The 25,119-nt window shown below is 40.4% G+C and overlaps 1 protein-coding gene and 1 non-coding gene across 2 annotated transcripts in view; one reads left to right on the top strand and one right to left on the bottom strand.

Moving 5' to 3' along the window:
* Nucleotides 1-1,724: 1,724 nt before the first annotated feature.
* Nucleotides 1,725-25,119, bottom strand: part of LOC132825661 (protein crumbs homolog 1-like) — a 110,213-nt gene continuing 86,818 nt past the window's right edge. The window contains exons 10-13 of the mRNA XM_060841037.1: nucleotides 21,781-22,648; nucleotides 20,165-20,281; nucleotides 16,348-16,474; nucleotides 1,725-1,946 (exon numbers count right to left, since the gene is read on the bottom strand). Coding sequence (XP_060697020.1) covers nucleotides 1,725-1,946; nucleotides 16,348-16,474; nucleotides 20,165-20,281; nucleotides 21,781-22,648 — 1,334 coding nt within the window. The remainder of the gene's footprint in view (nucleotides 1,947-16,347; nucleotides 16,475-20,164; nucleotides 20,282-21,780; nucleotides 22,649-25,119) is intronic.
* trnas-uga (transfer RNA serine (anticodon UGA)) lies at nucleotides 10,173-10,254 on the top strand. Its single transcript has one exon. It is a non-coding gene; the product is annotated as a tRNA-Ser (tRNA).

The raw sequence follows: 25,119 nt of genomic DNA, 5'->3' as shown, positions 1-25,119 counted from the left end.
CGACTCTCCTGTTTCTCAGCTGCTGCCTGGCCTGCTGTGCCTTTCCAGCACCACACTTTTTGACTCTGATCTCCAGCATCTGCAGTGCTCACTTTCTCCTTTTTTAGAAATACTGTTGACAATGCATTTTATTTTATATCCCATTGCTTCCACTTTCCTTAGAGTATAGTCTCCACAAATAACAGCAAAGTATTTGACTAAAAACCTATGTTTTGAAAATAATCAGTCAGGAAAAGTAAAAAAGATCATTTCCATGGTTAATCTTCGAAGCAGCAAACTACCACAGTGATTACAATTCAAACTGTGCCAAAACACATTGTGTGATTAGATTGAGCAATTGTTCAGAAAGCTTTTGAAACTTTTGTGGTGCAAGCTTAAGGTATTTAGTATAAATTTATGTTGTGTGTTGCATTTGTGAGCAGCAAATAATTTGACTCTAACCACTTGTGTACTTCTAAGATTAACCTATTTCTACACACTGTCAATTAGTTCTTACCAACTTAAACCATACTTGGTGCCAGAATCTAGTTAGAACTAATTTAACTACTGGCTCACTTTTTACCAGCTGCAACTCCTACATTGTCTTCAGTTTCATACCGATGAATAAGCTGCAGTTTACTAATGAGCATCAAATAAGCCTTTCTGTTGGTGGAGGCTTCATTATGTTCCACATATCCACTATTGCTCCATCCTTTTCATGTTGACTGGGGCTATAGGTCCCCTGTGTTGCCCTCTTCTTTCTCATAGCGAGCACCAGAGCCATAACAGCAATGATGCAGACTGCAAGTCCTCCAGCTGTAGCCACAGAACCACCAATAATGGGAACATAATTTCTTTGTGTAGTTCCATTCTGTTATAGAACATCGCCATTGAGTAAAATGGAAGTGAGAAAGTTACACCATTTATTGACCCTGTCCAACATCACACATCTGACCTGAAGTAACAAACTTTCATCCTGGCTTTCTGGGGAGATTTTTCACATAGTAGCAGTTTGTCAATAAATTAGGCAGGAACAGTCTATCATTGAGAACTGTTGATGCAACAAATGTATGAACTTTTAAGATCAACATGTCTTTAATTAGACATGAACAACATTAGACAATGATATTAGTTCCAGGGACGATTAAGTTTGTATAACAGATATCATCACTTAATATGGAACTCTTGACTTGAGAAAAAAAACACCTCTACCATTCACACACTGCTAACTTTTTTTTGAAATGGAACTTCAGATGGCATTGTATCTGCTTTTAAGGAACTATTTAATTCTGAAAATTACATCACAAAGTTGCTTATGTAAAATAAATTTTCCCCATAATTTCATGTTGGAGAGCAAGAGCTTGTTTAAAAGCTTTTCAGTCAATACAAGATGTTGATGGAGGATTAGAATAACCAGTGAAACCTACTTCTGAGACGGAGATGATCTTAGTTGATGTGATGTTGCATTGTGTCAATACGTAAATGGAAATGCTTGAACCTGTCTTGGTTGACTCCTGTGGATACTGTTATAAGTTACTTCATCCAGCTGGCATTGCAAGAAGCAGAATACTGAGGGTAAATTTTCCCACTGGGGGTTTCACCAGCTGGATTTACCATGATGCTTGGACTGAGAGAATGTGCTTGTTGTATCAGAAACCAGTAGTATTCAGCACATATGTCCGTCACATATGAGGCCGTTTTTTTCAAAATAAAGTATTTGTTTCTCTAAATGTTCAGTTGAGTCATCATATCAAGCGCTCTTCGGGTGGCACTTTAAGGACACTATCCATCTCTAGTCGAGCCCCTGCCACTTCTTGTTGGCTTGGATTGTACGTCCCTTCTGTCTGACGTTTTTTACGTGCAGTAAGAACCACAAAAATAAGAGCTATTACAATCAGTAGCACACTTCCACACACCACCGGCACAGCTATTGCCAGCAATGGGACAGCGTCGGCCTTTTTCCCTCTCTGTAAAGATAATGGGAGACAGTAAGTGGGTACATACTGCTACAGGTTCTGTTAAACACATTCACAATACCCTCTGCATCACCAGCGGGACTGACTATAATGAAAGTTACTTGATTCAGTTACCAGAAGCAGACATGCACCAGACAAAGCACAGGACAAGTGAGCAGGCAGACAGGGAATTTATACTTGGCATTGTTAATCAATCAGTAATAGTGTGCTGATATCAAATTAATAATATGGCTTGGATTATCTCAAACAATCATTGGCCCAAACCAGTGGCACTTGTGAGATCTGTTCTGAGTCGTGAATGCCTATCTGAATAACCTTCTCACACAAACAGCCAAAAGTTCCACTTCCAGTGGTTTACACAGGATTGAGGTGATTGGTATAAAAGCGGGCTTATCATCTGGCACAAAAGGAAAAGCTTTGGCATTCATTCAGTCCTGGAGTGTTTGTAAATTCTAGTGTGCTTTGTTTAATGTGAATGATGAAAGTAGCACAGAGAGCAGCCTATATAAACTCACATCCGAGCAGCTCTAGTAAAATTGCTGTTCTTGGTGACTTCAGTGTTTATTTTTTACACCGATTATTACGTTTAGTTTTCATTGTGCCTCTTATAATACCCCATTAGATTACAGATTTGAGTGGATCTATTACTTCCACTATCAGACCAGTACTGTAAAAATCTCTCACACACAGAAATCAGTGCTAATCATATCAACATACCACAAATACTTTTACTATTAAAGGGGAAATCTATTGCTTTTTGTCTCCTGTCTCCTGTTTCTGTCAAGAATATTTTTTTCACTATTTGAGTAACTTACTACCCTTGTATCAGAAAATCCATTTTCTTTTTAATTTAAACTCAATCTAAGTTTCCAGTTAGAAATATAAATATCTGCAATATTTGCTTTTTAAAACTTTCTTGCTTCCAGACCAGTTAAAACCGTTTAAGTTAAAACAGGACAACTTGCATTGTTGAAAAATGTGTTGCTGGAAAAGCGCAGCAGGTCAGGCAGCATCCAAGGAGCAGGAGAATCGATGTTTTGGGCATAAGCCTGAAGAAGGGCTTATGCCCGAAACGTCGATTCTCCTGCTCCTTGGATGCTGCCTGACCTGCTGCGCTTTTCCAGCAATGTATTTTTCAGCTCTGATCTCCAGCAGCTGCAGTCCTCACTTTCTCCAACTTGCATTGTTGTCAATAATGGCTTTAAGTCAAATTCAATGTATGGAGATATTATTGCTTTCGTTCAGTAATTTCTAACCAGGAATCTTTCAATTACAGCTCACAACAAACAGCATATTTGATTAATCTAGCACTGAAGGTCTTTGAGAAGCCTCCAATAATGCATATTCGATGAGAGTTCAAACCATTCTTTGCTGAAGTGTCTGTCTTAAACTAAGTTATTTGATTAGGCATGCTAAATAAAATGCAAATGTGTTGCTGGTCAAAGCACAGCAGGTTAGGCAGCATCTCAGGAATAGAGAATTCGACGTTTCGAGCATAAGCCCTTCATCAGGAATAAGAGAGAGAGAGCCAAGCCGGCTGAGATAAAAGGTAGGGAGGAGGGACTAGGGGGAGGGGCGATGGAGGTGGGATAGGTGGAAGGAGGTCAAGGTGAGGGTGATAGGCCGGAGTGGGGTGGGGGCGGAGAGGTCAGGAAGAGGATTGCAGGTTAGGAGGGCGGTGCTGAGTTGAGGGAACCGACTGAGACAAGGTGGGGGGAGGGGAAATGAGGAAGCTGGAGAAATCTGAATTCATACCTTGTGGTTGGAGGGTTCCCAGGCGGAAGATGAGGCGCTCCTCCTCCAGCCGTCGTGTAGTTGTGTTCTGCCGGTGGAGGAGTCCAAGGACCTGCATGTCCTCGGTGGAGTGGGAGGGCTTTAACTCCCCCTCCCACTCCACCGAGGACATGCAGGTCCTTGGACTCCTCCACCGGCAGAACACAACTACACGACGGCTGGAGGAGGAGCGCCTCATCTTCCGCCTGGGAACCCTCCAACCACAAGGTATGAATTCAGATTTCTCCAGCTTCCTCATTTCCCCTCCCCCCACCTTGTCTCAGTCGGTTCCCTCAACTCAGCACCGCCCTCCTAACCTGCAATCCTCTTCCTGACCTCTCCGCCCCCACCCCACTCCGGCCTATCACCCTCACCTTGACCTCCTTCCACCTATCCCACCTCCATCGCCCCTCCCCCTAGTCCCTCCTCCCTACCTTTTATCTCAGCCGGCTTGGCTCTCTCTCTCTTATTCCTGATGAAGGGCTTATGCTCGAAACGTCGAATTCTCTATTCCTGAGATGCTGCCTAACCTGCTGTGCTTTGACCAGCAACACATTTGCAGCTGTGATCTCCAGCATCTGCAGACCTCATTTTTTACTGCTAAATAAAATGACCAACTTTCTGATTTACATGTAAATGCAATGAAGAAACTTTTAATTTATTGGAGCTTTTCCACAGATTTTGACCATTACCTTAACTGGCATTTCTTTTATTCGTTCTGTCCTAACTGTAATTTGTTATGGGGCATTGAAAAGCAAGAATTAATCATTCACATTATTTACTTATGTCCTGAACCAAAGTTTAATTATGTTGAGAAGTGTCATTCCTGAGCCCCATTCATTTCCGTTTGACTGAAGATCCTCAGTGCCAAACTTGCTCAAGGGCAGCCATTTGCACCTCACTCTCCACATCATGTTTGAGCCAAGGATGCAATAACTTGGGGTTATTGGTGAGTAAAACATGCTGCTGATAACTACGTGCTGACGATCAGAAGTAGGTCATAATGCAGTAATTCGTAAAGTTGGATTTTTGTCCATTTTGTAAATAAGACATGATGGGGCAATTTGCCACATTTTCAGGTAGATGCCAGTGTTGCTGCTGTACTAGAACAATCTGACTTGGAGCCAGGACCTGGGAGAGGGGCACGTATTGTGGCCCAATAACTGGACCTGGGGCTTTAGGGGACCTGCTGTGCCAGGTCAGTGATGAGGTCATTGAGCTTGACTTTGGGCCATTGGGTCCCTAAGTTCTGCCCCTGCTCCTGAGTGGGGATTGGCTAATTCTGGAGAGCAGGTCTTTAGGTCTTTACTGCCAGGATCATGCCAGGACTCATAGTTTTGATTCCAAAGCAATCAGTGGATACATGATGTCACACAGAGTGAACAAAGTTGGTTAAAGACTGGCCTCTGCGATGATAGGCATTGTCCACATGGCACTGTACATATTCTCTATGTGGACTGTAGCAGTTCAAGAAAACAAAGGGCCTTTCTTCTCTGCTGTAGATGTCTATGGCTCTGAGGCACCTCACAGACTATACAAGTTCATACAGATAAACTTTGTTAAATGATTGTAGACAGGAATACAATACAAATATGTTAACCAGTATACAGAGGAAATGGGACCTTAATATCATTGGATAGTGACTGGAGAACTGAGATGGCAGTCCACCTTTGCTTTCTTGTCTGGGGGATAGTTTAATGATCATTCTAAAGAGGTAGAACTTTGGATAGAATACTTTTTTGTGGATTTTGAGGTTACAAGTACCCAGCTTTCAGCAGATAAAGTCCCATTTGATGAGTGACTGGGCCTCTGCTAGTGTCCTTTATCTCCACACAATAGGATGACTGAAGTCCTGCAGGTTCTCTGCAGATGACTTCAATCTAATTGTATGTCCATATTTACGCATTCAATAACATGCTATAACGAACTTCATTTATGAACGGATGGTAAATGCCTTGCTAATGGCAGAGTTACCACTTAATTCTCAATACTGGAAAAAGTTTCAGCATGCAACCAAGGTGCTAGGATCCCCTTGTGGCAATGGTATTGTCCCTACCCCTGAACAAGAGGACCTGGGTTCAAGTCCCATCTGCTCTTCAGGTGTGTCATAACCTCTCTAAGCAGGTTGATTAAAAGGATCTGAAAAGAAAGTGAGAATGTTTCCTGATTCTGACAGACAGATTGGAGATAATAACCAAGCCCAGTGGAATAAGGACTTCACAAGGAGCCAATATCAATTAAGCTAATCACCAGCTCTTTATTATAGCTGCGATTCTCAATGCGGTAATATTTTTTTTCAAACCAATACATACTGAAATTTCTTAACAGATTTCTTAAAACAGCCTTTGAAGTTTAGTTTATTGACATTTCTTTTCTGCTTAATGCTGACAATGAAATAACAATCTCTTTACAATGTTAACAAAAGGGTATATTTGGGACAATCAGCTGTAAGTGATTGTACTGCAGCCACAATATTCTCTCAATTTTGCCAAAACAAAATGCAATCCCATTTCAGTACTAATCCATCTTTTGAATTTCAGGAGAATATATATTTATTATTTAACTACAGGAATGTAGATGCAATGTTAATTGTGAGCCTGTGGTTAATAGCACAAAAACAGCATGGAGTAGTTATGATACAACATAGGTCCTTCCTACCCACACCAATACATTTACCCATTTTATATTAATACTAGAGATTGTAACAAAGAGGTGCGATAATTTATTCTTATTTCAAATAAGTGATTATTAACTTCCAATTTGTATGCATAATATTTATTTTACATTCTAATTAGGTTCAGGTGTTGTACAATGATGCTTACTGTCCTGCAGCATCAGCTAATGGGAATTTTCTGAGCTTGCCTTACCTAAACCTGTACACCACTGACAAATCTCTTCCCAGTCTCCAAGGACAATAAACACATCTTATCCAAATTAACCTCATAGCTAAAATTCCTTATCCTTGGACCCATTCTGGTAAAACACCTCTTTGCCATCTCAAAGACCCTCACATTTTTCCTAAAATGATGATATAAAATATAGACTATTGAATCTTGAACTCCATTGTCTGATTCAGTACCTGGGATTTTGGTGGCTTGTAATGGTCTTAAAAGAGGAGCCAAAAAGGCTGACTTAAAATGTCTATAGGTATCTCCTGACCTCATATGTCAGTCAAGTTTCATGAAATCAACATGGATCAAACAAAAGAATGCCTAAACTGAAACTATAATTTCCCCAGAGGCAATGAAAATAGCCAAGAAAATCATCTAACAGTGATATCCCAAAATATCCACATCTCCTATCTGATTTCAAGTTGGAGATGAAACGTCACCCACACCTGAAGTACATAAATAAATTGCTTTTTCAAATGGTTCCTTGTTGCAGAGAAGATCAATTTTGGTTACTGAACCTTCGGGCCCTTCAGCTTCCCCATCACCTTCTCCTTAGTGATGGCCATTACACTCTGCCCCCGATTCTCTTGAAGTTCTGGTGTGCTGCTGGTGTCTTCCACCGTGAAGACTAACGCAAACTACTTATCCAGTTCCTCTGCTATTTCCTTGTTCCCCATTACTGCTTCTCTGAGGCTGTAATGCCCATTCTTACCTCTCTCTTATCCTTTATCTAAAAAGAACTCTTGCAATCTTCTTTAATATTACTAGCTAGCTTACTTTCATTTTTCATCTTCTCCTCCCTGATTGTTTTTTTTAGTTGTCCTCTGTTGGTTTTTAAAAGCTTCCCAATCCTCTGGCTTCCTATTAACCTTCACATTGCATGCTTTTTTTGCTTTTATGTTGTCACTGACTTCCCTTGTCAGCCAAGGTTACATCCCTGAATATGTTTCTTCTTCCTTGGAATAAATTTCTGCTGTGCCTCCCGAATTATCCCTGCCATTGCTACTCCACCATTTTCCTCCCTCTTGTCTTTGTAGTTACCTTTACTCAGTTGTAATACCATTGCTTCTGATTCCAGCTTGTCCCTTTCAATCTGCAGAGTAGATTCTATCATATTATGTTCACTACCCCCTCAGGGTTCCTTCATATTAAGCTCCCTAATCAAGTCTGTCTTATTATACACCATCAAATCCAGAATTGCCGATCCCAAGTGAGCTCTCCCACAAGCTGCTCCAAAGAACTATCTTGTAGACATTCCACAAATTCCTTTTCTTGAGATCTGCTGCCAGCCTAATTTTCCCAATCCACTAGCATATTAAAGATCCTATGATTACTGCAGTAGTGCCTTTCTTATTGCCTTTTCTACCTCCTGATTTCTTTTCTGCCCCACAACATGACTATTGCTAGGAGGCTTATGCACAACTCCCCTCAGGGTCATATTTTCTTTTGGTTCCTCAACCCTATACACCCAGATTCTATACCTGCTAACTCTATTTCGCTTTTTGCTATCAATTTGACTTCATTTCTTATTAACAAACCATCTACCCCTCTGCCCATCTGCCTGTCTTTCTGATGAGACACATATCCTCAGATATTTAGTTCCCCACCCCGATCCCCTTGCAGCCACATCTCTATGATACCCATAGCATTGTACCTGCTGATTTCATTCTGGATGACAAACTCATTTACCTTGTTTTCATGTACTGTGTGCATTTAAATACAACACCCTCTGTCCTGTTTGACTGCCTCCCTTTCATAATTGTCCCTTTATCTGCTGTGCCTGACATTAGATTCCAGAGTTTTTCCATATCTCTGTCCTATTACTTGCTCTGCTGAGCCATCTCCACTCCCTCCACCACACCCCACCTTTAACATTTTCCAAAATTTTCCAAGGAACCAAATCCGCTTCCTCCAGTATTTAGTTTAAAACTCTGTCTACACCCCTAATTATGCAATGCACCAGGACTTTGGTCCCATCACAACAGCTCCCTCCTTCCCCAGTACTGATGCCAATGTCCCATGAATTCAAACCCGTTTCTCCCACAGCAATCTTTGAGCCACACGTTTACCCCTTTAATCTTGAGGTGGGAATTGCAGATTATTATCTTTTCAATTCTGCTTTTTAATTTAGCCCCTAGCTGCTCATATTCCTCAGCAGAACATCCTTCCTTTTTCTACATATACCAATGGTACATATGAGGACCAGGACAACTCTATCTTTCCCCTCCCATTCCAAGTTCTCCTGCAGCCCAGATGAGAAATCCTCAACCCATGCAGCAGGCAGGCAACATAGCCTTCAGGACTCTTGATCCTAGCTACAGAGAACATTGTCTATCCCCATGACTATACTACTCCGAGAATAACTACACTTCTCCTTTCTCCCTCCTCTTGATTGGCTCTGTGCGCAGGGCACTGTGATCACTTTGCTCATCCCTTCTATCAGCAAACATTTAGATGAGATGAAGGATGAAAAGCTGGCCAAGGGAGCATTGTAACAAGAGTCTACAGTGACAATGGCAATGATGAGGGTTTCAGAATTAGATGTGCTGAGGCAGGGGTGGAGATGAGCAAATGTACAGAACTGGGACTCCATGTGATGAGGTCAGAAGCTCTGTCCAGGATGTGGAAGTTTCAAGCAGTCAACCTCTGCCTGTGACAGTTGGTGTGGACAGACTTGATAATTAGGTCCAAAGATATTGTCTTTGGCCTTTCCAAGTTGAGCCACACTGGGTTTGCAGAAAAGCAGACTAATAATACAAACTACAGTTGAGAAGAAGGGTTTTATAAGTGCGGTTTTCAGGGGAATCGCGCGTTTCCGGTCTAACGAGGAAGGAGACATTTCGGGACCAGATTCTATGAAATGAAATGGATCACATCAGGTGAAGAACAGTTTGGGAACATTGTTCATGGTAACGTCACCTCGTGGACATGGAGAAATTTTGAGTATTTTTTTACTAAATTAGAGAAGGGCTCATTTCAGTGGGGTAGGTACTCCAGTTAAATTGGAGTCAAACATTGGCAGGGAATAATCAAAAGGAATAATAGGTTGCCTTTAAAGAGGTGATGTTTCAGGCACAGTTCAGACGTATTCGCCCAAGGGAAAAAGGTAGCAAACAAAAACCAGAGCTCCCTCAATGTGAGAGAGAGAGTATAAGATGAAGGGAAATAAAGAGCATTTAACAGATATTAGAGTGATGAAGGGCTCTGGCCTGAAACGTTGAAGTTCCTGTTCCTTGGATGCTGCCTGACCTGCTGTGCTTTAACCAGCAACACATATTTTCAGCGTTAGAGTGACATTGCAAAGTAAACCAGGCTGTATTGAGAAAAGCAGCATTCAAAAGGACAGTATGGGAACAGTATGGGTAACTAATATAAAGGGCAACTCAAGTATGTCCACTTGGCATATAAGTAGGAAAAAAGCAGAAAGAGGAGGTCTGGCCCAATTAGGCTATTCAGGAGAAGGTTATTCAGTTCACTGAGCTATCCCTGCACTCAGTATGATCATGGCTGACTGGACATTTCAATGCCTTTAACTGGTTCCATTTTTGGGTGTGTAGTCATGGCCAAGTGGTTAAGGCAATGGATTTGAAATCCATTGGGGTTTCCCTACAAAGGTTCACATCCTGCTGACTACGTTTCTTTAAATTGTAGATGAATATTGATCAAGCAGGTGTTAAAATGTAGTTAATATTGATTAGTTACAAGGACCAAATCAGAGCTAGAGTGGAAATTATGGGCAGGTACTGACCGCAATCTTTCAATTCTCCCTCAATAGATGGGTGGTGTTCAAGGTTTAGAAAGGGTGCAGAATTTCCTCCCATCAAAGTTGTGGCTACATTCCTGAAAAATGCAACTTTACATCAGGCAGCTTTAAGGGGATTTTCATCTTAAAACTGGAGATAGGTTCTTTCAGACCTTCATTAGCAGAAGAATTAAAACATTACAGCCATACCCTCTAATTTGAAATGCAGTTCTTTAAATGGCTATGTTCCTACAATGGCAAACTGATAAAATAAAGTCAATTTAAAACATAAGATAAAACTACTTCCTGGAGTGAACTATTTGAATGTGAAGCCTGCAGATTCTGCTGCTTATGATGTGTGCCGTTCACTCGCTGTATTCCTGCTGGGAATGTCGTTTGTTCCTAGTTGCAATGTAGACATTGATTACTGCCATCCCTGGTGTCCATTCACTGGGAGGAGCTACCCCTCTTGGCTGACTTCAGGGGTCCCGGCCCTCATCCCTATTTTCCTGACCATCAAGGCCTTGATTGGAACTGAGCTCTGTGGCTTTTCCTCCTTCACTCCTAACTCTAGGATGATGCAGGGCCATGGGGTACCTACAGGGGATTGAAACCATCATGGGGTGGGGGACCAAGAGTGATGGGTAGTTGCTGGGTTTGGTTTGAGCTGGGGTGGGGTAAAGGGTGAAGGCCGATCTGGGCTGATGGAGTTTGGTTGCTTCCCCTGCATTGTTTCACTGGCAGGAGGCACTGGGCTCAGTCATGGTTGGCATCCTCTAGCCTGGAGCAAAGGGGGAATGGGCAGAGAGTGAAGAGCAGGTAAGTTGTACCAAACTCTGTGGTCAGCTGGGAGAAATTTCAGCAGCTCTGTCATGTCTGCGGTCCTGAAGTTGTCTGTGGGAGGGAATAAGGATACCATGTACTCCTGAGGGAGGGGTGGCGATGCTGTCAGACTGTGGGCTTTGGAGAGCAGGCTGGAGCCTGGTAGGACTTTCTCCTGCAGACACAGGCAGCACTGCAGCATGGGAAAGGCCATCTAGGTGTTGTCAATGTATATGCAGAACCCGATGCCATGTCTTTAAATGAATATGCTGAGGATCGGATGTGGGTGGGGAAGGAGAAATGACAGAAATAAACCACTTTCCTAAATATGTCTTGTGCTATGTATGACCTGAAAATAATTACGCTCTTTCCTCATTACTCACTGATTCACTACCCATGGACTGAGTGTCCAATTCCTGACACCATCCTTTTTCTCTGCATTTGATGTGTTCTCACAGTCCCTTGCAGTAAATAGGAGAGTTACATAGGAAGGGTATCTGCCCTTTTTGTAATCCATGGGAAATGCATGCCCTATATTCCCTGAATAATAAGGATTTTATGCATTGACACTGATCTTCTGCAGCATGAACCTTCCACACTGTAGTATCAGGGAAGGGGGATATTATCTAATATAAGGCAAAAGTGCCAGCGGATATATTTGCACCAAAACGACATAAAGCCAGCAACATGTAAATGTAACCGTTCCTTCATCCCTCTATATTTTTTTGCTTTGGCTGTGATGAAATATAAAAAGAAGTCTTTAAATACACATGATATAATTAAAATAAATATGCGTTTCCATGGTGTTATGAAACAGGCATGACCAATTTTTTTTTAACTAAGAAACCAAACAGAAGAGTCGAAGCTCTCCATGCAGGGTGAAATGAACTTTGAATGAAGATTAGATAAATCATGTAGACATAATTGGTCAAATAACTCCTGGTTTCAAATTCAATTTAGCACTTGTCAGCAGTGATCTATGATTAAATTTCACTCTGCATTTGGGTTTATTGACGGATTCTTTAAAAAGTCTGGTAGGTCCAGACTAAGGTGAAAAGAATATGGCAATAAGACAAACTAATTGCAGTCTATTATTCATGAACTGTTCTAATTGCTGCACTTACAATCATAATGTAAACATCCAAGAAGTGTTTGCAACTTCTATAATACTTTGTGTCATCCTTTTAATGTTTCTGATGAGTAACAAGCTGTTAACATAATGAAGCTGCATGAATAATAAGCTCCTTCACTATATCTTAATCTTTATGCTAATTGCAGACACAGAAGCAGCGTGATAAAACACACAGCCATGTGTCTCTTAGATTACCAATTAATGCCATCGGTGACAGAAGATTAATGCCATCCTTACAGAAATAACTGTCAGTCACATCTGTTTGTGAACCTGGACCAATACTCATTCAGATAAATATCCCAGCAGGAAGTACCATGTGTATGTGTCAGTGGGTTGGATAATTATCTAAAGTGCCACTGGTATGAGCAAGATCCAAGTCTTCCTAAGCAGATCTGGTAAAGAGTAAAAGCACATTGAAAATTGTGGAGCACAGCCAGCATAAAGCATACAAATAATTTATTCTAACGTAGTGCACAATGTGCCATTCAGCAAATGTTAGTAGACAAAAATATTTCAATAACCATGGAGCAAAGGCCTAGTAAAAGTTATATCAGTGAAATGACTTCCTTGTTAAAGGAAGAATTAGTTAATGTGTTAAAAGGAGAACAGGTGTATGACAGCTAGATATTACTGGCAGATTATTCCTCTCCAATTTATTAACTTGCCAAGATAACTACTCTAGTTGCCTCAAAGAATCAACGAGCATGGATTTCCATACTGGCAGACCAGACAAAAGAAATAAACTATACACTCTCACAAAGTAAACTACAGAGAAAAAAACAACTGGATTAACCATCATAACCTCTACCATCTAGAAGGACAAGGGCAGTAGATACATGGGAACACCACTACCTGCAAGTTCCCCTCCAAGCCACTCACAATTCTGACGTGGAAATATATTGCCATTCCTTCAGTGTCATTGGGACAAAAGTTTGTAATTTCCCTCCCTAATGGCATTTGGATCTATCTATTCAAAATGGATGGCAGCAGATCAAGAAGATAATAGCTCACCACCATCTTCTCAGGGCAATTAGGAATGGGCAATAAATGCTGGCCGAGCAAATGATGCCCACATCCCATAAATAAATAAAATAAGCTGCATTTCAAGGAGCTGGTATTGGAATCCTGAACTGGAGAGGATTAGTCTTTTCAGACTAAATCAGTTGGAAGATGGGAAGATTAGGAGACTTCGGTTAAAAACATACACCCAGTGATATATTGGTAAAAGAAAACTACATGACAGACAAGAAGACAAAGAGTAATGATCAAGACACATCACGTTATGCTTTAAACATTTCCCAACTCCAAAAAATGATTTTCCATTGCACGTTATAACAGTTGTGAGGTGAGAGAAAGCAAGAGCAAATGAGAAGCAAGAAATTCAAGGTCACAGATAAAGTCATGCTCAGTATTGGAGAAGACATTCTGATAACAGTCAGTTGATTGCACACAATAGCACTCTCCATGGTAACCCATGTTCTTTCATCTACTGCCACCCAAAGGAACACACCATGTTCCAGATATCAATTCCAAGAACATATTGGCAACTGTGTGAGTCCAGCCTGTGAAAACAGGGTGGATGAAGCAGTGCACTCTGGAAGAAGGAACCATTTGAATGATAGCAGATTCAAGCATTCCCACCTGACGTAAACAAGCAACTCACGTACACTAGCACATAGAATAACAGTATTAATAATTCCCTGCAGGTCTATAAAATATTGCAGCAAATTGTTTATTTACATATTGTTAGCTATGAGCTACTAAGAGAGTTCAAACATATTCTTTATGCATAAACTGTGTTCAAAGAAAAGTGATTGATGCAGCTTTTGATCATGCACCTTCTTCTTCAAGCTGGTTAGTTTGTGGCTCTACAACTGAAAGGAAACCCTGAGGGCTGGTGACATCTCTATTTTGACAGAAATAGCAATAAATTTGTTAGCAGTACTCAGATGGTTGGTTTTGTTCATGGATTCAAAAACAATTTATGTTAAAATTAAGATAATCTGTTTTACAATCCAAATAGTTCAATGTTTAAGTTTTCTTGTGAGTGAAATTATTGTGTTCAAATTCTGTTGAAAGTCATCAGCCTGTGAACCGTAGTCAGTTAACAAGAGCAAATATTTGCTGTAAATGTTAACCACATTTATAGGCTTCAAATCCTTTTCCTTAACACCAGTGTTTACTAAATAAAATAGGGCATGTAATATTCTGTTCCAGAGTTCCAAGACTCAACTCAGGATGGATGTAAGGTTATGATTCAAATTGAATCTACAATAACATTAATAGAGGGAGTATTTGCAACATCAGTGATGTGATGAGTATTGACAATATTTGTGGGCAGCATGGTGGCTCAGTGGTTAGCACTGTTGTCTCACAGCGACAGAGACCTGGGTTCAATTCCCACCTCAGGCAACTATCTGTGTGGAGTTTGCACATTCTCCCTGTGTCTGCGTGGGTTTCCTCCAGGTGCTCCAGTTTCCTCCCACAGTCCAAAAATGTGCAGGTTAGGTGAATTGGCCATGCTAAATTGCCCGTAGTGGTAGATGTAAGGAATGGGTCTGGGTGGGTTGCTCTTCGGAGGGCCGGTGTGGATTTGTTGGGCCGAAGGGCCTGTTTCCACACTGTGTGTAATCTAATCCAATCTTAAAAAAAAACTGAGGCTCCACTCTTTAACTGGTTTTGAATTTCTAATTTACTACTATTAGTTTGGTTTCTCAACCATATCATTTTAAGTAAAGCTGGCCAAGGTCTTTAAGATTGCTGCTTGAAATCATGCTGATTGACCCTTTGCTTAACATCACTTTCCTTTTATAGTTCAGGATAAATCCCTGCATGTTTAATCTCTGACCGTGCTATCTATGGGATACTTCAGCTTTAAAAATATTGTCACTCCATCAATAAATCAATCCGGTGGAACCATGAGAAAATGCCATTTGTTAACAAAGTTGTCCATTATAGTGACAGGAAGGATTGCACATTAAATGTGGGAGATTTCAAACAGAGACAGACAACAGAACCTTCATCAAAGTTATGAGATTGTGAAATTTATTTGCAGGATTGATGGTTGTCAAGACGTGTTAATATTCACAATTATATTGTTAGGTAGATGAAAAAAATTAGTTGTATGTTTGCATGTTTAACATTCCAAAATGCTCACAGCTTTAAGGATATTATTAAGCTGGAGAGGGTTCAGAAGAGATTTACCAGGATGCTGCTAGGAATGGAAGGTTTGAGTTATAAAGAAAGGCTGGATAGGCTGGGACTTTTTTCCCCTGCAGTGTAGGAGGTTAAGAGATGACCTTGTAGAGGTTTATAAAATCATGAAGGATATCGATAAGGTTAACGGTAAGTGTCTTTTCCCGAGGATGGAGGATTTCAAAACTAAGGGGATATATTTTTAAGATGAGAGGAGGGAAATTTAAAACCAAAATGATGAACAAATTCCTCACACAGAGGGTGGTTCGCACGTGTGAAATGAACATCCTGAAGAAGTGGTGAATGCAAGCGCAGTTACAGTGTTTAAAAGACATTTAGTTAAGGACATGAAGAGGAAAGGTTTGGAGGGATATGGGCCAGGCACAGGCAGCTGGGACTAGTTTAGTTTGCTTCTGCTAAGTACTTTGCACAACGATCTGACTGAGAACAGAGGTGCAGACCTCCACACATTTAGAGATGCACTGCAATATCTGCTGAGGTTACAAGTGTCAATGGAAAAAAACGAAGCAATTTCTGGTCTTCTATGGCGAGACAATATCACTTGTAAAACATTATGACCATCAAAGATTTGCCTAAAAACTTTCAACAGAATGAAAGATGCCTTGACTAGCATAATATTCCATACATATTAGCTCATGAGATATCTTCTTGGCAAACATCAAATCTCTGGCTTTATTAGACTTAGAAGGATTGAGCACATTTAGTGCCAGATAAAGTCTATTTTTGATTCCCTCATGTTCAATACATGTGTCAAGGCTAGAATTGAAAATATTTTTGCCAAAGCAACATTGAACATAAGAAATAAAGAATGCTTACATCAAGCTCGCACTGATCGCCTGCAAAATTATCTCCACAGACGCACACAAACTTGTTGACCAGGTTATGGCAAGTCCCTCCATTCTGACAGGGATTTGAATCACATTCATTCACCACTTCTTCACATCTAGAAAAGTTGATGTTGGAAATTAACGAGAAACCAAATCAGTTTGATAAATCCTTCAATAAAGGCAAAATACTCTGAAAGCTGTACGTCTGAAGCCAACACTGAGTATGCTGGAGAAACTCAGCAGGTCTGGCTGCATCTGTGGAGGGAGAAGCACAGTTAACATTTTGCGTTCAGTATGACTCTTCTTAAGAACTGAAAAGCGATGAATGAACGGCATACTGGACTCGAAATATCAACTCAGTTTTTCTCTCCACAGACAATGCCAGACCTAATTGGATAAGCCACTCCCTTTCCCAAAATGATCTGGTGTGGTATGGATTTTTGGCCATTTTTAATCATGGTCAGTACTTTTCCTACTGTCTATAATTTCACATACCAGGAACTGCCAGCATTGTTCATTAACACTGTACTCTGTGTCTAGAATGTTCGTTTAAAAATGCTATTTTATAGCACCAATAACCTGAAATCTTTCATTCATGTCAATTTCTCAAAGTAAGGAAATACTGTTACACGCCAATTTCGGATTTCAAAAGGTTTTCATGAATTTCAAAGTAAACACAGGTACACATTAAATTAATAAAATAGGCATCACAATATTTAAAGGTTCCATGCTAGTACTTTGATCATTGTCCACTTTCTGGAGCATTCAAATAGTTGTTTTTGGCTGTAAAAGTGGAAAATCCTTAAGAGGTTCATGGAATACAGGAAATATTCAGATCAGTTGTCTTGAAGTATAATGTTACTTAATCGTGTGGCAACTCAGAGCACAGTTTATTCCTAGCGAGGTCAGAGTAATTGCAAGTACAACATCAAAACTCTTAAGAACTTTAAGGATTTGGAAATGAGAGTATTTCATGCTGCCTTATTTGGGGTGACACAGTAGTTCAGTGGTTAGTATTGTTGCAGTGCAGCACCAAGGACCTGGGTTCGATTCCACCCTCTGATGACAGTGTGGAATTTGCACATTCTCCCTGTGTGTGTATGGGTTTCCACTAAGTGCTCCGGTTTCTTCCCACAGTCCAAAAATGTGCAGGTTAGATGGATTAGCCAATGGATATGCAGGGTTATAGGGTAGGGGGATGGGTCTGGATCTAATGCCATTCAGAGAATTGCTGAGGACTTGATGGACCGAATGGCCTGCTTCCACACTGTAGGGATTCTATGATTTTGGATGAAAGGCTTGATTGCTGGGCCTCTTGCTGAGATATTTGTGTCATCGATAGTGATCGATACAGGTGAGGTGCTGGAAGACTGAAGTTGGCTAACGTGGTGCCACTGTTTAAGAAGGACCTAAAAGACAAGCCAGGGAACTATAGACCGGTGAGCCTGACCTCAGTGGTGGGCAAGCTGTTGGAGGGAGTCCTGAAGGACAGGATGTACATGCATTTGGAAAGGCAAGGATTGATTAGGGAGAGTCAACATGGCTTTGTCAGTGGGAAATCATGTCTTACAAACTTGATTGAGTTTTTTGAAGAAGTAACAAAGAAGATTAATGAGGGCAGAGCGATAGATGTGATCTGCATGGAGTTCAGTAAGGCGTTCGACAAGGTTCCCCATGGGAGACTGATTAGCAAGGTTAGAACTCATGGAATACAGGGAGAACTAGCCATTTTGGATACAGAACTGGCTCAAAGGTAGAAGACAGAGGGTGGTGGTGGAGGGTTGTTTTTCAGACTGGAGGCCTGTGACCAGTGGAGTGCCACAAGGATCGGTGCAGGACCCTCTACTTTTTGACATTTACATAAATGATTTGGATACGAGCATAAGAGGTACAGTTAGTAAGTTTGCAGATGACACCAAAATTGGAGGTGTAGTGGACAGCGAAGAGGGTTACCTCAGATTACAACAGGATCTTGACCAGATGGGCCAATGGGCTGAGAAGTGACAGATGGACTTTAATTCAGATAAATGCAAGGTGCTGCATTTTAGGAAAGCAAATCTTAGCAGGACTTATACACTTAATGGTAAGGTCCTAGGGAGTGTTGTTGAACAAAGAGACCTTGGAGTGCAGGTTCATAGCTCCTTGAAAATGGAGTCGCAGGTGGATAGGATAGTGAAGAAGGCGTTTGGTATGCTTTCCTTTTTTGGTCAGAGTATTGAGTACAGGAGTTGGGAGGTCATGTTGCGGCTGTACAGGACATTGGTTATGCCGTTGTTGGAATATTGTGTGCAATTCTGGTCTCCTTCCTTTCGGAAAGATGTTGTGAAACTTGAAAGGGTTCAGAAAATATTTACAAGGATGTTGCCAGGGTTGGAGGATTTGAGCTACAGGGAGAGCCTGAACAGGCTGTGGCTGTTTTCCCTGGAGCGTTGGAGGCTGAGGGGTGACCTTATAGAGGTTTACAAAATTATGAGGGGTGTGGATAGGATAAATCTTTTCCCTGGGGTCAGGGAGTCCAGAACTAGAGGGCATAGGTTTAGGGTGAGAGGGAAAGGATATAAAAGAGACCTAAGGGGAAACTTTTTCACACAGAGGGTGGTACATGTATGAAATGAGGTGGCTGAGGAAGTGGTGGAGGCTGGTACAATTGCAACACTTAAGAGACATTTGGAGGGATATGGGCCGGGTGCTGGCAGGTGGGACTAGATTGGGTTGGGATATCTGGTCGGTATGGACAGGTTGGACCGAAGGGTCTGTTTCCATTGCTGTACATCTCTATGACTCTATGGTAAGCTTAGCCCATTGCTGTTTAGAAGAATGAAAGGCTGATCTTATTAAAATTATAAGATCTTGGGGGAATAATCTCAGGCAGATTCCCAGAAGATGTTTCTTCTTGTGAGGAGACTGGAAATAATGGACTTTGAAAATAAAAGGGTCTTGACTTAAAGACTGAGATTAGAAATTTCAACTCTGAGAGGTTAATTAGATGCTTAAATTCTTTTCCCCTGAAGGTAGCCGAGGCTGGGTCTTCGATTTTATTCAAGGCTGAGTATAATAGAATTTTTAACAGACCACAGAGGCAAGGAAGTGGTGATAAATTCACAGGCAGATCAGACATGGTCTTATTGAATTGTGAAACAGACTCAATGTCAACAGCCTTCTCCTACTTCCTAAGACTTTATTAGCCTGTGTACTCTTTCATGATGAGATATCTAGATATACAAACTTACTATTCAGAAGTTGTTATAATGCTTTGAAATTCTGCCGGGTGCCATTCGAACAATTTCTGTAAAATAACTATTGTGTCTTGATATTAATCCCTTCCCTTCGACTATTCCTGTCTGCCTATTTCTACCCATCTTTGAAAAGGACACCCATGATTCTACAACTGACCATGCATTAGCACATGTGAATTACATTAGACTTCCAAACATGTGCCATGTCAATCGGCCCTACTGTGGTGCAGTGGTAGTGTCCCTGCTCTGGAGCAGGGAAGCCTGGTTCAAGTTCCACCTGCTCCAGAGGTGTGTAATAACATTTCTGAACAGGTTGATTAGAAAAATATTATTCTTTTTTAAAAGAAATACCACACCAAAGAGCTCCTGTGACTCAAAGGTAGTGTCCCTTCCTCTCAGCCAGAAGGTCAGGTTCAAGTCTCACCTACTCCAGAGATGCGTGATAACATCTCTGAATGGGATGTTTAGAAAATACCTGACACCACACCAAGACCAGAAACAATGGCATTTATTAAAATATGGAAACAATGTGAGCAATAGGTTTATTGGGATTACAATGACTGCCTTTACCTTACTCCAGTAAAGCCTGGTTTGCAGGTACAGTTGGCACCCCACAATCCATCAGTACAAAGCCCTCCATTGTTACAGCTGAAAAGCTCTCCACATTTGACTGGTGGGTAGGGCCATCTAAAACAAATTTAATATGTTGTTAATTCACGTGCAAATTAGATTTGCATCATTACAGATGTCGATTCACGAACAAATAGAATAGATCCTTAAATATTCAGCGTATTGTCAGGGTAAGAATACAAATTTGTAAATCTTTTGAAATTGTTTGTCTCACATCACCTATGCCATTTGAACAACACATACATCTCACAGAATTGCTCCTGTATGTCATTTATCGAGCTGTTAGAAGGTAAATATCATTTGGTCATTTTGGAGCAGACAGAACACAGACACATTAAATAATAATGATTTCTCCCCTGGGTATTTTATGTTATTTTTTAATTTATTATGTTTTCCAAAGTATTAATGGATTAGATTTAACTTCATATGGAGAAAGCTAATCCAGTTATTTACCTTTCTCCAATTTTTCTTTAAGTTACTCTCTCACTCCTATCTCCAGCCCACTTCTAAACAGTAATTTACATGGTTTATGGAATATGGCTTTTGTCCACCCTTGTACTACCCTGGATAACAAGGAAGTACAATTTTCCATCAATTTTAACGTCAGTGGATTTCTCAAGTACTCTATTTCTATGTAGTGCGTAAAAGATATATTCATGGTGGTGCACATTTTATAAATATTCTGTATTGCTTTAAATGTTTTATTTTTTATGAGGAAGGAGCTGAAGATTAATAGCAAATTTATGGCATCATATACAAAGGAATTCTTTATCTGAAACTCATATTTATTGTGGTGTACCATTGTAACACTGTAGTAGGGAATCTGTAATTCCAAGCCTCATGTTGCAAAAGGAATTCTTCACTATCTTTAAAAGTTGTCATGTTAATAAAATTATAAACAAGTTGTTTCATCCTCAACTTTTGCTTCTTTTATATTCAGTCCATTTGTCACATCCATCAATACGCACATAAACAATTTAAATGTGTTTATCAGTCAAATGAGAGATATATTTAAGTCAAAATAGTTGATCTTCATTGAAAAATTTAAAGGTTTTATCTAAGATCTGCATTGGTAATGAATATTTACAGATTTTAGATTTTGTTACTAATTATGTGTTTTTAAGAATTCTTTTATATTCCAGTTAAATCCTACAATACAGCTTAGAAATTAGGGAATTTCACAGCTCTGCCAGAGGAATTGGCAGAACATGGGTTTGGATGAAAGATTTGGTTGTAACATGATCAAGGACATTGTGAAATGCAGCTTGTAGCAAGTAATGACAGTGCACGTAATCAGCCAGATACATGAGGATTTGGGTATCTGTCTCTGGTTTACCATATATTTATAACAATTAATTGAAACAAACAAGACATTTAAAATAAATGACATTAAAACATTAGGAATCAATATTAAGATAAACTAGATATTAGATGAGTCTGGAGGCAATTGTTATTTTAATGCCTGTTATTTGTGTGCTAGTTGTTTTAAATGACTTCTTAAACTTTTGAAGAGTTCCAGTATACTGAATCAAACATATATAGAACAGTATGCTTACTCGCAGTATTGTCCAGTGAACTGGTTTGGACAGTTGCAGAAATACGAGTTGATACTGTCAGTGCAGGTCCCGTTGTTTTTACATGTGTGGTTCACGCAGTCATCTATATTACTCTCACAGTTGTTCCCAGTGTAACCCAGGTCGCAGGTACACTTGTAGCCTTCCAACAAATCGCTGCAATTACCATGAATACAGAGAGTGGATGCACAGTCATCAATATTGAGTTCACATCTGGGGCCTTCCCATCCTGCCATGCAGTTACACTGGTAAAAGTCAAATAGGTCTACACACGTTGCATTATTTTGGCATGGATTTGAGGAGCATATTTCTTTGCCAAAGCATCCAATATCAGCTGGGGGGCTACTTACTAGAATAAACTGTTCAGTATTTGTCAAACTATTTTGCTTGAAGTAAGGCAAGTATATTCCACCAATTTTAACCACACCAAGACAACCTTTAAAACTGTCACTTAAGGTTATATTCACATTATGTTGAAGAAAATTTAAATTCCCAGCAGTAACTGGACTGGTAAAATTGGAATTTCCATTAAGAATCATGGTCCACTTTGAAAACATCAAAAAAGGCTCCACCATTGTAATGAGCACTGAGTGCCACTGTCCATCAGAGATATTGACATTGCTAGAAAGTGTGATGGCTTCCAGACTATTTCCACTGTACAACTTGAACTGCAAGTAAGAGTTATGGATACCAAGCCAAATGGAATCAGCGCCATTGCTCGCCTGTAGCAAGACAGCATCCACATTTCTGGTTTTGAAGTCCATGGAAATGCTGATGAGATTTCTTGTGATAAACGTGTTGCCAATGTAGATCAGTGGATTTTCACCTTGAAATGTTGCATTAGCATAACCTGTAAATATCCACAAAAATAGAAGGTCAAAGTTATCTCCTAGAAATCCATGTTGGTCATTCAGCTTTGGACTCTTTCAATGACGATGTTTTAACACAAGAATGTACTTTGAAGAAATAAATATATTTGCAACTAAACCTACATTCCTACATTTAAAATCAACTGCCTCCAAATGGATAACATTTGGTTTGGAAGTACCCATGTGTGTGAGTCACTGCCAAACTACATTAGCTGAATTATTATATTTTAATTCTGTTTTGTTTGTTCAGAGGACATGGGCTTTGTTGGCTCAGCCAGCGTTTTTTGCTCTTTGTTAATTGCCCTTGGAAAGTTGGTGATGTGTCACCTTCTTGAACAACCGCAGTCCAGTGGGAGGGTCTAGATACAGCCACTGTGCTGTTTGTAAGTCACTTTCAGGATTTCGAGCCACAATGATGGGACGGTGATAAAATTCCAAGTCAGGATGAGTGAGTGACTTGGAGGAGAATTTGCTGGTGGTGGTGTTCCCATGTATCTTCTACCCTTGTCCTTCCAGGATTATGGGTTTAGAAAGTTCTGTCAGAACAGCATTAGTGAATTGTTGCAGGGCATTCTGTAGATGGTACACAGTGTAGTCACTGCATATTGGTGATGGAAGGAGCAGGTGTTTGAGGTAGTGTGTATGATACCAGTCAAGTTGACTGTTTTGTCCAGAATGGTACTGAGTTTATTGAGTGTTTTTAGCGTTGCGGTCATCCGGGCAAATAAACAATATTCCATCATGTTTCTAACCTATGTCTTCTAAATAGTCAATTAGCTTTGAGAAGTTAGGAAGTGAGTTACTCACTACAGAATTTCTACAACCTGTTCTTATAGCCACAATATTATATTGCTGGTCCAGTTCAGCTTCTGTCAATGTAGATACCCTCCAGGTTGTTGTTAATGGGGGATTTAATGATATGGAGGGGGGGGGGGGGGCGGGTTGGATTTTCTTTTATTGGAGATGGCTGTTGCCAGGCACTTATGTGGCATGATTGCAAGTTGTCATTTAACAGCTGAAACCTGGTGTTACCCAGGTCTTACTGGAAATGGATATATATTACTTCAGTTTTTGAGGAGTTATGAGTGGTGTTGAATATTATATATTTTTCAGGAAATATTCTGACCTTATGTTGGAAGGAAGGTCACTGATGATACAGCTAAAGATAGTTATGGAAAGGAATTCCCACAGATGTGTCATGGACCTGAAACAATAGAGTTCCAACACACACAACCATTTTCATTAGAGCTCAATATGACTCTAACCAGTGGAATCTTTCTCTGCTGATTCCCATGTTTTGCTACGGCTCCTTGATGCCACATCAATCAAATGTTGTCTTGATGTCAAGAGCGGTCACTACCACCACTTCCTCTCAAACTGACCATCAATGATGAGTTGGTTGGTTGGTTGGTTAGTGAGCTCACCGAGCTTCTGGGTTATTGTGAAGACGTTTTGTTACCATGTTGGGTAAGATCATTAGTGCAACTATCAGTGAGCAGGTTATTGCTGATTTCAGGGATACAAAACGTTGCTGTGCCCAGTAAGACACATGAAATTTTCTCAAAGTTTTGTTAAACTAGCTTTGATGAGCAACAAAAATCATACTTTCTCCTCATCCACAGGCAATAATGTGTGATAGACTGATTTTGCAAATTTGGGATTCATAGGTTGCAATATATTTAAAAGTTCTATATTTTTCATGTATTCTAATCTCTGAATACTTTGTTGTAAAATGGGTTTCCTTTTAAAACTGGCTTCTTTGTATTTCATATTTAGCATGTCCTGTACAGCATGAGACCTCATTTAACTGTGTTACAGGTGTAACTAGCTTTCTACAAGCAGAAACAAAGGATTTATCAGGAGCGCACTAATCTATTATGAATGCAGTGTTTTGGAAAAAAATCAGATCTTGATACTTAGAAGAAATGAAAACTAACCTCAAATGGGGAAAGTGGAGAAAGGTCAGCCTGGCATTATGATTAGCTGTCCATGGTCATTGGATGTGAGGGTTTAGACAGCTGACTGACACAGAATAAATAGCCTGTCCCAAAATAAGCTGTTTCAATGGAGATGGCTTAGGATGAGGAAGAAGAGAGAGAGAAGAATCCAGGGGAATGAGACACTATGTTCTTGAGACAAGACCAAGCGATTCCCTTGGGCTGATACGGGGAGATCAAACACTGTCATCACCAAAGACTGCACAACACCAGGGGTGAACACTTCACCCCTTCAAAACTGCCACCACCGTTTCTCCCATTCTATAGAACGGCTTCAGGATTGGTGAAGTGTTCTTATCTGTGTCTCTCTTTATCTAATTAACTAATGTACCATATCTAAAACACGGCATCTTAATGCCCTCAATCAACTTTCAGAAGTTGCTGCAAATTGTTAGCTGCCTAGATATGGTAACAGCAACCATGAATCCCACCCCCCCACCCCCCCCCCCCAAAAG

The sequence above is a fragment of the Hemiscyllium ocellatum genome, chromosome 21 (assembly GCF_020745735.1).
Source record: "Hemiscyllium ocellatum isolate sHemOce1 chromosome 21, sHemOce1.pat.X.cur, whole genome shotgun sequence".
In the NCBI taxonomy this organism is placed as follows: domain Eukaryota; kingdom Metazoa; phylum Chordata; class Chondrichthyes; order Orectolobiformes; family Hemiscylliidae; genus Hemiscyllium; species Hemiscyllium ocellatum.
This window is presented reverse-complemented; position numbering and strand designations above follow the sequence as displayed.